At 42.7% G+C, this 13,808-nt stretch overlaps 1 protein-coding gene across 1 annotated transcript; it reads left to right on the top strand.

Moving 5' to 3' along the window:
- Positions 1-742: 742 nt before the first annotated feature.
- pex11b (peroxisomal biogenesis factor 11 beta) lies at positions 743-6,420 on the top strand. The gene is made up of 5 exons (XM_083773124.1): positions 743-1,057; positions 2,232-2,347; positions 2,960-3,161; positions 3,863-4,105; positions 5,261-6,420. The coding sequence occupies exons 1-5, from the start codon at positions 1,002-1,004 to the stop codon at positions 5,463-5,465; spliced, it is 822 nt and encodes a 273-aa protein (XP_083629250.1). The 5' UTR covers positions 743-1,001; the 3' UTR covers positions 5,466-6,420.
- Positions 6,421-13,808: the final 7,388 nt, after the last annotated feature.

The following is a 13,808-nucleotide window of genomic DNA, read 5'->3' as shown; positions in this document are numbered from 1 at the left end:
TCCTATGGCCCACGGCTTAAAGGCTCCAGACTTCCCAAAACAAACTGGTTAGGCTATTACTTGGCCTCACTCCCCGAACACACCTCACCTCTGCCCACTTTGACAGGCTGGAATGGCTTAGGGTTGACGACAGAGTACAGCACCTTGCAATGGGTCTGGTCCACAAGATTCGATACACCACCAATACCCATGTAGCTGTCTAGGGTACATGGGACAAAATTATTTTCGCTCCTATGCCACCAAAATGTGGAACGCCCTACCAACAGTCATTAAGACATGCAAATCCCTTGACTCCTAGAGACTGTAATTCTGCAAACTGTTAATAAATACATCAATCAATCAATCAATCAATCAATCAATCAATCAATCAGTGGATTGTAGTAATAGACGACGTATAGTAGTAGTAGTAGTATTGCATTAATGTAACATCAATGTTTACAGCTGGTAAAGGTGGGGTTCATTTTAATGATTTATGTGCTGCTGAATATATATAAATAATAATGCATCGTGATTTATCACTTAATGGTATATCTTGAACAAAACATTTAAAGAAACTACTTAAATAATTATAAGTTGCAATATTTGCCTTTGAGATCAGTTTTTAGGAAATAATGAGTAAAGTTTAGAACATTTGGGACGCCAGGGTGAACAACACTCCAGTAGGTGGCGGAATTTCACAAGTCTACCATTAAACCCAAGGAAGAGTAAAAAAAGTAAGAATATTTACTTCCGGGGACTTAACACAAGGGGGCAAAAACAACTCTATGGGCAAAACAAACCGAGTTAAAAAGCACATTCAAATATACAAAGTATATCTTTTTTATACAGATTTTGCAGGTATGCAGAGACGGTTTGATTGGACGGTTTAAATTGGCTCGTCAGCTGGAGGAACGATCATCACAGGTTGACCCTGTGATCCCTGTCCACTAGTTGGTCAACGTGTTAGCTAATGCTAACAACAACAACCAAGAATATATTTTTTATTTAACAAAATATTTATTATGGATTCCTGGGTTCGATTTAATGCTCAGAGTCAAGCCAAGGAGAGAGTTTTTAGGTAAGGATTAAATAATACAAATGATAATAATAATATAATTATAATCAGGGTACAAATAATAATGATCATTATTATTATTATCATTCATTTATGTGACTGTCATTTGTTGTGTATTATTGTCCACGTAACTGACCTACATTTTAATTTGTTCAAAGCCTTGAATGGAGAAAGTTTCGATTTCTGCTAGTCCACTGACTCCACACACACCAATGCAATGCAACATTATTTGCAACTCCTTGCGAAACCATTTAAAAAGGCCAGTCCACACCAATGCATTGTGTAGTGCCATTTAGGTATAATGGTCGCAAGTTAGTATAGTTGTGCAAGGAGTTGCATTGTGTGAACTGGCCTTAACCTTAGAGTATACTGTAACAAACAGGGCTGACAGGATTTGATGGGTCACCTGAGTCCACGACTGAGTCCACGCTCTCTCGGTTGAATAGAGGGTGCGCATGCATAAAGTGAATGGCAGATCGAGTGGCAAAGTGAGTCACAAAGTTAAGTTAATGTTGTTTAAAGTAATTTATTGTAATCAAACTTTTCTATTTGAATGTATGGGCTGTCAAGGCCAGAAAGTAGGTTTTGCCACTCGGTAGGCATTCCCGCATAACTTCCAGGTATGATGATGATGTCACGCGCATTCCCTCTATTTGCACAAACCCGCTTTTCCTGTATGAGTCTGACCACCAAAAAAATATTTTCAAAAAAGTAGCCTACTGCAGACTTACAAAGAAAGAAATCCAAGCAAGGCACACTGTCTGATGAAAAGATCAATGATGTATTTTTTGAAGATAGGCAAGCTTCTTTCTTTCTTTCTTTCCAAAAGGTAAGTACACTTACTGTTGCTCTCATTACAAACATATTTACAGTGACAGGACGAAATTGATTATTCTGATAATAACCAATATTGTCTCTAATAAAACTCTGTCTCTATTAACCCCTTTGTCCCACAGCAGTGGTCTTCAACAGGGGGTCTGGTCTCCGAGGGACTACAGTCCAAATCTTTGTGATTGGAACTTTTGTGCCTAGATAACATCATTGTATTCATTGAACCCAAATCGAAATACATTAACCTTAATGGGTTAATGTATTTCATTATTTGTTGTGTATTCATATGTACAGTATTTGTCGTCATGTTGTAACAGTCTTCCTATGTGTTTGTGTATTGTAACAGGGCCACACAGTATGCGTGTGCTCTGCTGGGCTCCACTCTCCAGAAGGCCGGTGGGAGCGTGGCTCTATTGAACACCATCAGTCAGCTGGAGGCTCATATGAGTCTCACTAGAAAGCGTGAGTCTCAAACCCTTATCTCGTTTTGGTTCTGAATAGAGATACACCGATGCCATTTATTTCTTCCCGATTCCAATACCCACAAGTTACCCGCATATTGGTCAGTACAGTACCGATCCGTACCATTGTGTAATTAAGACATTTTCCAAAGGGACTTTTACAGGTCTGTAACTGTGAGAGTTATGGGAACGTTTTGAGAACCACTGATCTAGGCATAAATATGCATACCTCCCAAGTGCAGCTCCAAGTTAGTAAAATAATAATACATTGTACAGTAAGAAGGTAAAACAGTGGTGCAACATCAATTCAAAATATTACTATGAATGAAATCTCGTTATGTGCTACATAACATGGTATCGGAATGGCATAGATTGGCATACTTGCCGATAGCCACATTTTAGGCAGTATGGGCAGCTTTTCCGATTCTGGTATCTCTATCGAAATAACTAGTACTACTGAAGCTGAAATGTCGGGTAAAATCCACCATGACGGTGATAAAAAAACACAGAAAGAGGCAAACACTTTGAAAATAGCCGAGCGGCCTGAAAAAGGTCGAGATCCACGGCAATACTTCCATGTTGAACTTGATGTTGGTTTGTGTCTCCACCCCAGTGATGCGTTTGGGGAACTCGGTAGAAGCGTTAGAGGCGGCCAAGCGAGCCATCCACCTGTCGGACAGCGTACTGAGGCTGTGCCTCACCGTGTCCCACCTCAACAGAGCCATGTACTTCGCCTGTGACAACGTTCTGTGGGCCGGGAAGACCGGCCTCCTCCAGAACCTCGACCAGCACAAATGGAGCCAGAGGTCTTTCAGGTGAGAGTGATTTTATTTCTTTTATTTAGTGAACCTTTTATTTAGCCAGGAAGACCATGTTGAGGTATAAAATGCCCTTTATGAGAGGGAGAACGCACAAAGTATAGTGCAATGCGTTCTACGAAGCATAGAGGGTGACGTGATATTGATTAAATATGTGTCACGGCACCCACTTTGAGAAATCCTGCCCTAGAGTCCCATTCTGGGGCAAACATTTGCCAAAAGGGACTGGGGCACTGTCAACCTGTAGGGTTTGAAAGTGGTCAAGTTCCCACCACCTGGTAGGTCGTAGTATTCAAATCAATTTAAAGCTTTCCTTTGGACAAATTGGCAAGAAATTGGCTTTAAAATGAATCCATGGAATATTTTAGATCTGGTTTGAGACTCTCTCTCTTTGTCTCTGTCTGTCTCTCTGTCTCACTCTCAAAGAGAAGAATCAGACCTCACAGATTTTATTTAGCAGTTAAGGAGTGATGTTTTGAGCCCAAGCTCTTTGAATGACTCAAAACGTTACTCTATAGCGGCAAAATAAAATGTACCGAGAAAGGGAGCTAACAGTGAGCGGCTCGATTGTTCTCTTTGACCTCAGTTCAGTTCGGGGCCAGCCCTTCAAGTAGTCGAATGTGCGATACTTTAATCTTGTACTCTCTCTGGCTGCCTCTTTCTGCCTCACTCTCTGTCTCTCTTTCTGTCTCTCACAGGTATTACCTCTTCGCCCTCATCCTCAACCTCACCCGTGACCTGTATGAAATCCACCTCCTTATGGAGCACGAGGCCCGCTCCCACGGATCCAAGTGCAGCAGGGTCGCCTCGCCCTCGCCTCTGGCGCCGTCTCCAGCGTCCGTCGACCAGCATCTCTCCTTCCCACTGGACGCCGGCGATCCTGGCGCAAGCCTCCTTCCAGCCTCTGCGATACTCCCTGTCGTGGTCGCACCGCTGCGCAGGTAGGCCCGTCACCATTATGACATTTTGGTTAAGAATTAAAGCTGCAGTAAATAAAGGAAATGAAGCAAACAATGTGGCGGGTGAGGTGCTGAACACAGTTGGAGACGGATAAGGCATATTTTACGCAGCACAAAGATGTCCTGTTACCGTGGATAGACGTGGTCAAATGAGGAGACTGAAGCCCTGATCAAAATGAGGACGATTACATCAATCAATTGCTTAAGGAAACACATAAACTTGTAAACATTTTGCGCTGCTGTCTGTTATATCAGTGTGCTCAGCACTGTGCCTCCATGCCCAAAATAACAGTGCGTGGCTGCGTGCGTATAGTGAGAGAGTATAATTATATCACCATAGATTTCACTGTGTAGGCTAGTTTATGAATGGAACACATTGATAAAGGTCCCCCCTGCTGAGTTTCCAATTGCTGCGGGTGACAAGTGTGAAGGAAAACCGCAGCAAATTAAATATGCAAGAATCCCAATTTCTCCACCCATTCGCATCGAGTCTACCAAAGTATTAGGTGAGAATGTGACCTTAGATTTCGAGGTTAACTATTTAAACCCCAGAAACCTTATTGTGGAGAAGTCTACCGCAGACAATAGCAGATCGACAAGCTTACAACACGTGAGATGTCGATCGGCTATTTTCTGAAAACTGAAAAAAAAAAGCTCTCTGGTCAACCAAATAGGTTTAAGCGGTTAAACCTAAGGTGCCAAAGTGGCAACACATTGGTAGGTCCACAAATAGCAGCAGGTACACGCACATGAGATTAGACATAAGCTGCACAAACAAAAACATTGATTGATTGATTGAACCACACCTTACCACTTAAAGAAGGTGTGCTTGACCTTATGCGCAGGCTGGCTTCCTTTAAAACGGGTCTGATTTTACCTGTCACTGTCAGCAGGTCAAAAGGAGAGAAGGTGATTGCCCCACATCTTTATAACCCCCCCCCCCCCCCCCCCCCCCTGTTTTTTAGATATCTCAATTGTCATTGTTGTGATTGTGAATGAATGCATGGGACACGAATTGAAACAAGAGGATGCAAGGACTTTCTTCGGTGCTGTCCTTTTCGACCAATGTGCCTGACTGTACCCTGTACCGTTTGCATTTCTTATTGTCTAATAAAATAATCAATCAATCAATCAAAGGCGCCTGGAGCTGCTGACGGCGGTCCTGCGAGCCAACCCGCCCCTCCTGCTGGACCTGCTGAAGAACAGCTGCGACGTCTTCATCCCGCTGCACCGGCTGGGCCTGTACCCCACTGGGCCTGCGTTCGTCGGGGCCTGCGGCCTGGCCTCCTCCATCCTCTCCATCCTCACCATCCTCCACCCCTGGCTCAAACTCAAGCCGTAAATGACGCCATGACTCTGGGGAAAAAGGGAACCTTATGCAGCGTGTGTGTGCGTGTGTGCGTGCGTGCCGTGTTGAAATAAGGAACCTTGTTCAGCACGAGGTGTCGCGACGTGGAGATGGATGCGACATCTGGTGGATGAATGTTGTTTATAGCACCTTTAACTCTTTGACTGCTAATATTGATTCAGTCTGTATATCATTAACTGCCGCTGGATGCAGCGGGGCTCTTATTTTGAAAGTCATCAGAAGCATTAATATTGTAACCATGAGGTAGCGATGATTGATTCATGAGCCACTAACATCGACATTCTGTTCAAACTGAACATCTAAGCCTCAATTCCGAGAAAAAAAAGCGTTTTTAGATTGCGCTTACAATGGCGGTGGACGGGGGGAATAATTTAATTGACGGACCACAGCGCAGCAGAGCGTTGCCACGCGACGGGGACACTGCTAGATGGTGGATAGATGGGAGACCATTCTGAATCAATAAAAATCTAAAAACACGTGAAACACATCAACTACAGCAAGCGTCATTGGGAAAAAATGTGAAACACATCATCGGCAGTAAAAGAGACAACATGTATGCACTGTTAGCTTGAACATCTGTTCTTTTTGACAAGCGACGTCGACATGCTACAGAGTATAAATGATGCTTTAGGAAGCACCGAAAGGGTACCATTTTGCAGGCTGTTATAAGGTCAAGACATGAAGATGTGAATCAAGAAATAAGGAATCGAATGCATTTTGTAACCAGTGGCAGAGGTTCATGGATTTTATGTTTTGGGCACTTCAACAGAAGTTTTCCAGCTTGCAGTTGTTTGTTTATTTGTATTATTTACGTGAACCATGTCCAAGCAGTTAAATCTCTTAAAGGAAGATGTTAGCTTGCCCTCTCTGGCACCTTTTGAAAGGTGCCAATAGTAAATTGGCAATAAAAACAAATATTTTCATACTGTCCCGACTCCACAGCGTTATTAAATGCCACATCGCAGGGTAAAACAATATCACTGCATGCATCAATATTACTTAAAGCTGCTATAAGCAATAATATGTCAACATTTTAATGACCTTTTTATTTATTTTTTGGAATTCAGACAGCCAGCAATGGGTAAAACATTTTTTTTTTGTCTCTGACACATCTAGGAGCCACAATCTGCATTCAAAGATTTTCCTAGAAGCTTTGTCATTGGTCGATTTGCCTGTTTACTTTGTCGCCTGTTTACTTTGTCGCTCTGGATTAAGAGCGTCTGCTAAATGCCTAAATTGTAAATTGTTACTTCCTGATTGGTTAGTAAATTCGACCAGGTTTCTTTCGACCAATGACAAAGCTTCCAGGAACATCTTATATTTAAAAAATATATTTATTTATTTATTTTTATTTTTGCGAACTGTTAAAGTATTAAATCAATCAAGCCATCCATCCTTACTATCAAACAATCCCACCACCACTGCAAGAAACAACCATAACCAACTTGGCCCTGCTGGCCCTGTTGTGTCACTAGATGGCGCAGGTGGATAACATTTCAGCCTACATTTGAGGGACCGTCTGCATACATTTAGCTTGGAATCAAAACAGAACTATAACAGTACATTAAACGAGTTCTCACATTTTCTTCAGAGTTTGACACTATTGAGACACATTGCAAAATGCAATGCACTACATGCAAGTTATCTTTTTTAGCCTCGCGTGGTTCCCAGGCAAGTTATCTTCTTTTTTTGTATTAGACTTAGCTATAGGCCTACAGCTGGGGGAAAAACATAATGCACAAAAGCCAATTAGAAAGTCTTTAAACGTTAATAACGTAAATTATAAGAACAAAGTGATAACGTCTCCACATCTCCACCTCAGTGTCAAATTATACCAAATCCCTCTCTAGGGTGCATTTGTTATCATTTGCACACCTGAGTTAAAAGAACGCTGAGGATTTTACAGTGACATGTAGGAGTGTCTAGAGACTCTAGACAGGAGATTCCCTTCTCTTCACGAGGAGTGTGTTGTGTTTAGTAAAGTTATAGGCTACTTTTACTGTGGGATTGTCGTCTGTGGAACTATTTGAAACGGTGCAAGGATTTCCCCAGGTGTCTTCTCAAAGGAATAATTAAGGTAAGAAAGGGTTCCGTTCGGGTACCGTACCAAATATCTTCTACTCTAGTCTGTCTGTTCTCTAACTCAGTCTGAGTTATAGTTGCACGTTATGTGAAGATGACGCAGCCGCATCTGCTTAACCTGCACGTCCCGATACTTTTTGTGACAAACTGATTCAATTTTCCGTCTTAATGAAATCCAACTACATGGAGACATGAAACCATAAAGTAAAAGTGGAATTAATAGAAATATGTACTACCCTGGATTCTAGGCTAAACAACGAACTGGTTGAACAGAACTAGAAAGTCTGAAGAAACTGCAGTTTTCTCAAAAAAGCAAAGCCACTCCCCCAACAAATAAAATGCATTTCCATATGGGCTGCCTACAGAGCAACATAGCCTATTGTTGTCATATGGAGTTAATGACACTTTAAGAATAAATAAATGTTTGCAGGACAGCCAGACCATACAATTTCCACCATTTCAGAGTTGACCAGAGAAAGGCTGTGTTCATGGTTGCCTCACTTGCCTGTTTGTTGCCCGTAGGCAGGTGTGTGTGTGTGTGTCATGTTGAGACAAGACATAGGCTATGTCCTGCAGGTGAGCTGCTGGATATGAAATTCTCCCATTGCAGTTCCCAACTTCCTTTGCATTCCTTCTACATGCCTGTTTGGAATGTAGACAATCACAGTGTAGAGAGGAGACAAAACAGTGCTGATGCTGTCAGTGATGGAAATAGGCTGTGCGATTATTATAGGCCATCAATGTTATAGCCTATAATATAGACATTGTGATACATATGAGACAAGTCAGACGAGCGTCTCTGTGGTTTTGGAAATCGTACTATTATACTATTATATGTGATATGTTGTGCAATTTTATTTTATCTAAAACACCATAAGTTATAAGACACGACGTTTTGGCGCGGCCGAAATGTCGTGTCTTATAACTTATGGTGTTTTAAATAAAAGAAAACACAATTGGAGCAAACCTGTGTGCGGACTTTCTTCTCTTCACTGTATTTACCTTAGTCCAGCACCAGCCAGGAACTGGATGAGCTCAAGCCACCTGCTTTTTAAACCAAAAACGGTTTCAACATGGCCAGCCAGACATACAGATTGACAGACCATAGGACAGCAGAGACATACATAGATTAAACTGGTAATCATCATCAGTGAGCTGGATGCAATCTTACCTGGAGGGGAGAGAACAGATGGTGGAGTTGAACGGAACACTGTCCAGTGTCCACCCCCCCTCTCAGTGAGCTGTGGCGTTCCACAAGCAAGCATACTAGGGGCTTTACTGTTCCTAATATATGTAAACGACATGACAGCTTGTGACTGCAACTTGTTCCTGCTCGCAGATGACTTTGCACTGCTGGTCTCAGACAGGAACAAACTGCGAGTTTAAAAGGCCCTCTGCTCTGAACTCGGTAGAATATGCACCTGGCTCGCTGATAACAAACTACTGTATCTTTACACCTGGGAAAAACTGAATCCATTCTCTTTGGATCAAATAGTATATAGTACTATAGTATAGTATATATCCTGAAGGAAATCTTTCAGGTGATAAGATGGCCACCAACATAATCAAAAAAGTCAACCAAAGACATTTCTGTACAGGATCTCCCCACTGGTCAACAAAAACACCTTGAAGACTCTTAACAGGAACCCTTGTACAAGGTTTCTCCGACTATGCATGCACCTCTCTTGGTACCAAGTAGAGCCCCTTAAAACAAGGCTCCAGACTGGCCTCACTTCCCGAACCCACCTCACCCCTGCCCATTTTGACAGACTGGAATGGCTTCGGGTTGACAACAGAGTACAGCATCTTGCAATGGGTCTGGTACATAAGATTCGCTACACCACCCAAGATACCCATGTACCTGTCTAAATACTTCCTTAATGTCAACAAAGTCCACACCCTAGAGGGGGTTCAACAAACCATGTGCAACCCAGATTCGGCTCAAACAAGGGACTAAATACATTTCGCTCCTATGCCACCAAAATGTGGAATGCCCTACCAACAGTCATTAAGACATGTGAATCCCTTGACTCTCAAAGGGCACTTACGGACGGCTGCAATAAAAAAAAAAACTGGCCCCGTGAATAAAGTCAGAGTCCCCCCTCACACCCCCTTTCCCCTTACTGTACTGTATATGTTTTTCCCTATTTACTTCCTTTCTATGACGATTTTCTTTATAGAAGTCTATATTTGTACGTCTATAAATGTTCTGATGAATTGAAAATGGTGGACCCTGTTTGTATTGACTTGTGCTTTCGTTTGAAATGTACCCATTCTGCATACTGACTACTGTTAATACAATTTTCAATCAATTACAGACAGTGGGGGAGGAGAGATAGAGACAGACACTGGCTGCAAGCAGACTGTCGCGCACGTTTTCGGCTGCGCACAGCAGCTGCGCACAGTTTTTAGACAGCTGGTGGATGGAAAAGAAGCTCCACCGGCTCCACGCCCGACTGACGCGGAGGAGAGTGCGTCCGGGAAGCTGTCCGTCGGGTCAGTCGGGAGCGGAGGTGGAGCTTCTTTTCCATCCACCAGCTGTCTAAAAACTGTGCGCAGCTGAAAACGTGCGCAACCACGCGCGACAGTGTGCCTCCGCTGAGTAGGACAGCATAGACAGACAGGGGGACATTCACATATCATTGTAATGTGGAATACAGCAGACCGCTCAGTTTCGTCTTTGTCTACATTGTAATTATTTCACCCCTGATAGATATTTATAGTCCGTGCTTTTGAAGACACACAGCATGTGACAGAAAATGTAAACTGTAAAAAAAAGTTCCACTAAGCTCGTAAATACCCTGATTATCAGTGATTATGTCTTTAAAACACCTGGTGTGTTTGAGCACTTGTTTGTTTGTAGCCGTGTTTGTGTTTGTACTAGCACGGAATGTGGTGATTTGATGGGCTGATGTATGAGGATAAGAGCGCCTCGGGGTGGAATTTTTTGAATGGCGGTTTTATGGTGTTATTTAACACAAACGGCAAAATCTGGTAAAACACTGTTGTAAGGAGATGTATAGAGCAGCTGTGGGAGTATAGCAGCTGCATGTATCTCAGTGCAGTGACATTCTGTGATTATTTGCCATAAAAATGTATAATTCTCGGCCAAATACAACAAGACTGAGTGTTGGGGGGGGGGGGGGGGGGGTGTCGTGCTAGCTCAGGAGGTAACGGGGTGCACGGCCAAAATATGTGCATGTTATGTCATTTGACTAATTCAAAGGCACTTTGGGAATTGTGAAAGTCTCGTGAACACCAACACAAACACTTTACCACTTAAAGGAGGTGTAAGTGATGTTTTTGTTAATACAATTAGTGTCACCCTGTTCACCTACAGTAGGTCAATGGTTCTCAAAGTGGGGTGCGGTAACCTAACCCCCAGGGGTCCTTAATAATAATAATAATAAACTTTATTTGTATAGCACTTTTCATACATAAAATGCAGCTCAAAGTGCTTCACAGGGCAGGACACAAAAATAAAATACAATAAAACACAAGTAGTTAAAATGATAGAACAATAGCAGAGAACAAAACCGAATATAAGAACATAAAATAAATAAAAACACATAAAATAAATAAATAAAACTCAACTAAAAGCAAGGGTGAAGAGGTGAGTCTTGAGTTGAGATTTAAAAATGTCTACAGATGGTGCGTGTCTGAGCTCGAATGGAAGTTTATTCCAGGCTGTTGGGCCATAGAAGCAAAAAGCTGCCTCACCGTACTTTTTTGTGCACATACCTTTAGGCACTTCAAGTAGGCCAGCGTTGGAGGACCTGAGGGGGCGGCTAGGGACATATCTAGGTAGGCAGTCACGGAGGTACGGAGGTGCGAGACCATTGAGAGCTTTATAGACAAGTAACAGAATTTTAAAGTCAATCCTGAAAACAACCGGAAGCCAGTGCAGTGATGCCAAAACTGGAGTAATATGTTCTCTCATCCTAGTTCTAGTTAAAACTCTAGCTGCTGCATTTTGGACAAGTTGTAATCTGTCAGTCGCTTTCTTAGGGAGTCCTGAAAAGAGTGCATTGCAGTAGTCAAGCCGAGAAAAAACAAAGGCGTGGATTAGCGTTTTTGCATCGTCCAAGGACAAATAGGATCTGATCCGTGCAATATTTCTAAGGTGAAAAAAAGCAATCTTGGTAACATGATTAATGTGTGAATTAAAATTCAATTCAGAATCAATAATAACCCCCAGGTTCTTTACTGTACTGTTACCTTCTACAGTCAGGTTGCCAAGTCTGCCAATTATTGATTCTCTTTGCTCGCTAGAACCGATTATGAGAACTTCCGTCTTATCCTCATTCAGTTTGAGAAAGTTCTCACTCATCCAACACTTGATGCCAGACAGACAGGTCAACAGCGGGTCCAAAGCACAGGGATCGTCTGGGGCCACAGCAAGATATAGTTGGGTATCATCAGCATAGAAATGAAAATTGACTCCGTGATTGGTAATGAGTTCACCCAATGGCAGAATGTACAAGGAGAACAGCAGAGGACCAAGAATCGAGCCTTGTGGGACACCAGAACTGATGTCGTGTTTGTCTGAGTCAAACTCGGCTAGATTGACAAAGTAACTTCTGTTTGAAAGGTAGGAGGAGAACCAGGACAGGGCCGTACCAGACAGGCCTATCCAGTGCTCCAGACGCTGTATTAAAATTGAATGATCAATCGTGTCAAATGCAGCCGTTAAATCTAGCAGTAGGAGAACGGATACATGTTTCTTGTCAGCAGACACCCTAAGATCATTCATTACTTTTACAAGGGCAGTTTCTGTGCTATGATTTTTCCTAAAGCCAGATTGGAATTTGTTGTGCACATCATTGCTCTGTAGAAATACGTCCAATTGATGAGAGATGCATTTCTCCAAAACCTTGCCCAGAAAGGGCAGATTCGAAATGGGTCGATAGTTACCCAAAACAGAGGGATCCAGATTATGTTTCTTTAGTAGGGGCCTGACTACGGCCGTCTTCAGAGAGTCTGGGAAGACGCCTGTCTGTAGAGAGCTGTTTACAATTTTTAGGATATCTCCAATCACACTGTCTAAGACCTCTTTGAGAAAGGTGGTGGGAATTGTATCCAATGAACAGGAGGAAGATGTCATCTGTGATATGGTTTTGCGGAGTTCGTCTTCATCAATTGCGCAAAACGATAATAGGCTCCCCCTGGAGAGATCTACCCTGGGACCGTTAGCTGCTGTTTGAAGGTTTGCACTAGCAACAGCACCATTCAAAATATCAGCTCTAATGTTAAAGATTTTGTTATCAAAAAAGCATGCAAACTCATTACACTTAGGGGGTTCCAGGGGGTCCCAGGGGGTCCCCAGTCTCCTAGTTAATTGTGCATCAAAATCAGTTGAACCACTTATACATTGGCTATTCTTTCTCCCTCCCTCCCTCCCTCTCTCTCTCTCTCTCTCTCTCTCTCTCTCTGGTTCTGATCATATGGGAGCCTCCCTAACAACCAGTGCCTTCATCGCTCCAAACACACACAAACGTCACCCAATCTCCCTACAGGGGCCAGTGTGTAATCTGACCCCTACATGGACATTCTTCAACACTGTACTTCATAGTTTATGTACACACACACACACACACACACACACACACACACACACACACACACACACACACACACACACACACACACACACACACACACACACACAAAGAGAGCCACAGTGAAAAGCAGCTTTCAGTACATAAAAGGCAAAGACAAGACAAAAGGGATCGACAGGAAGGTGTTTGAGTTTGAGAGGAAGGCGATTGTTTTGAAGGTTTTTAGACGAGTGATGGATGGGAGACAGTGACGTCATGAAACATGACAGGACAAAAAAATGGCAATCTCAGTCTGTTGTGACTGCAACTGCAAGGCCAGAGCGGCCGTAGGCGAGGGATTATGTTTTCACTGCTGTAGTCCGTCTGTAGGTCAGTCCGCTGGACCAATCAGTGTGAAACACTCCCGCCCCATGCAGTAGGCTAAGGAAGAACCAGTGTTGCAGTCTAGGGTTTTTCAGGCGGTATACTGTATACCATAATTATTCCACTTCACATCGAAGTGCTTGGACACTATACTGAAAAAGGTGATTGGAGTGCACATTCTTCCTTCACCTAATTCTTGTGGTACTGGTTACAGAGGGTGTACTATTTGATTTATTTATTTGTCACATTTTTGATTGGTAGAAAAAGAACACACCACTGAGAAATCTTGTCCAGTATGAGATGATGCATGATG

Source organism: Protomyctophum parallelum (genome assembly GCF_964188405.1).
Source record: "Protomyctophum parallelum genome assembly, chromosome: 1".
NCBI classification, from domain to species: Eukaryota; Metazoa; Chordata; class Actinopteri; order Myctophiformes; family Myctophidae; genus Protomyctophum; species Protomyctophum parallelum.
Note: the sequence above shows the minus strand (reverse complement) of the source record. Positions and strands in the feature narration are given on the sequence as shown.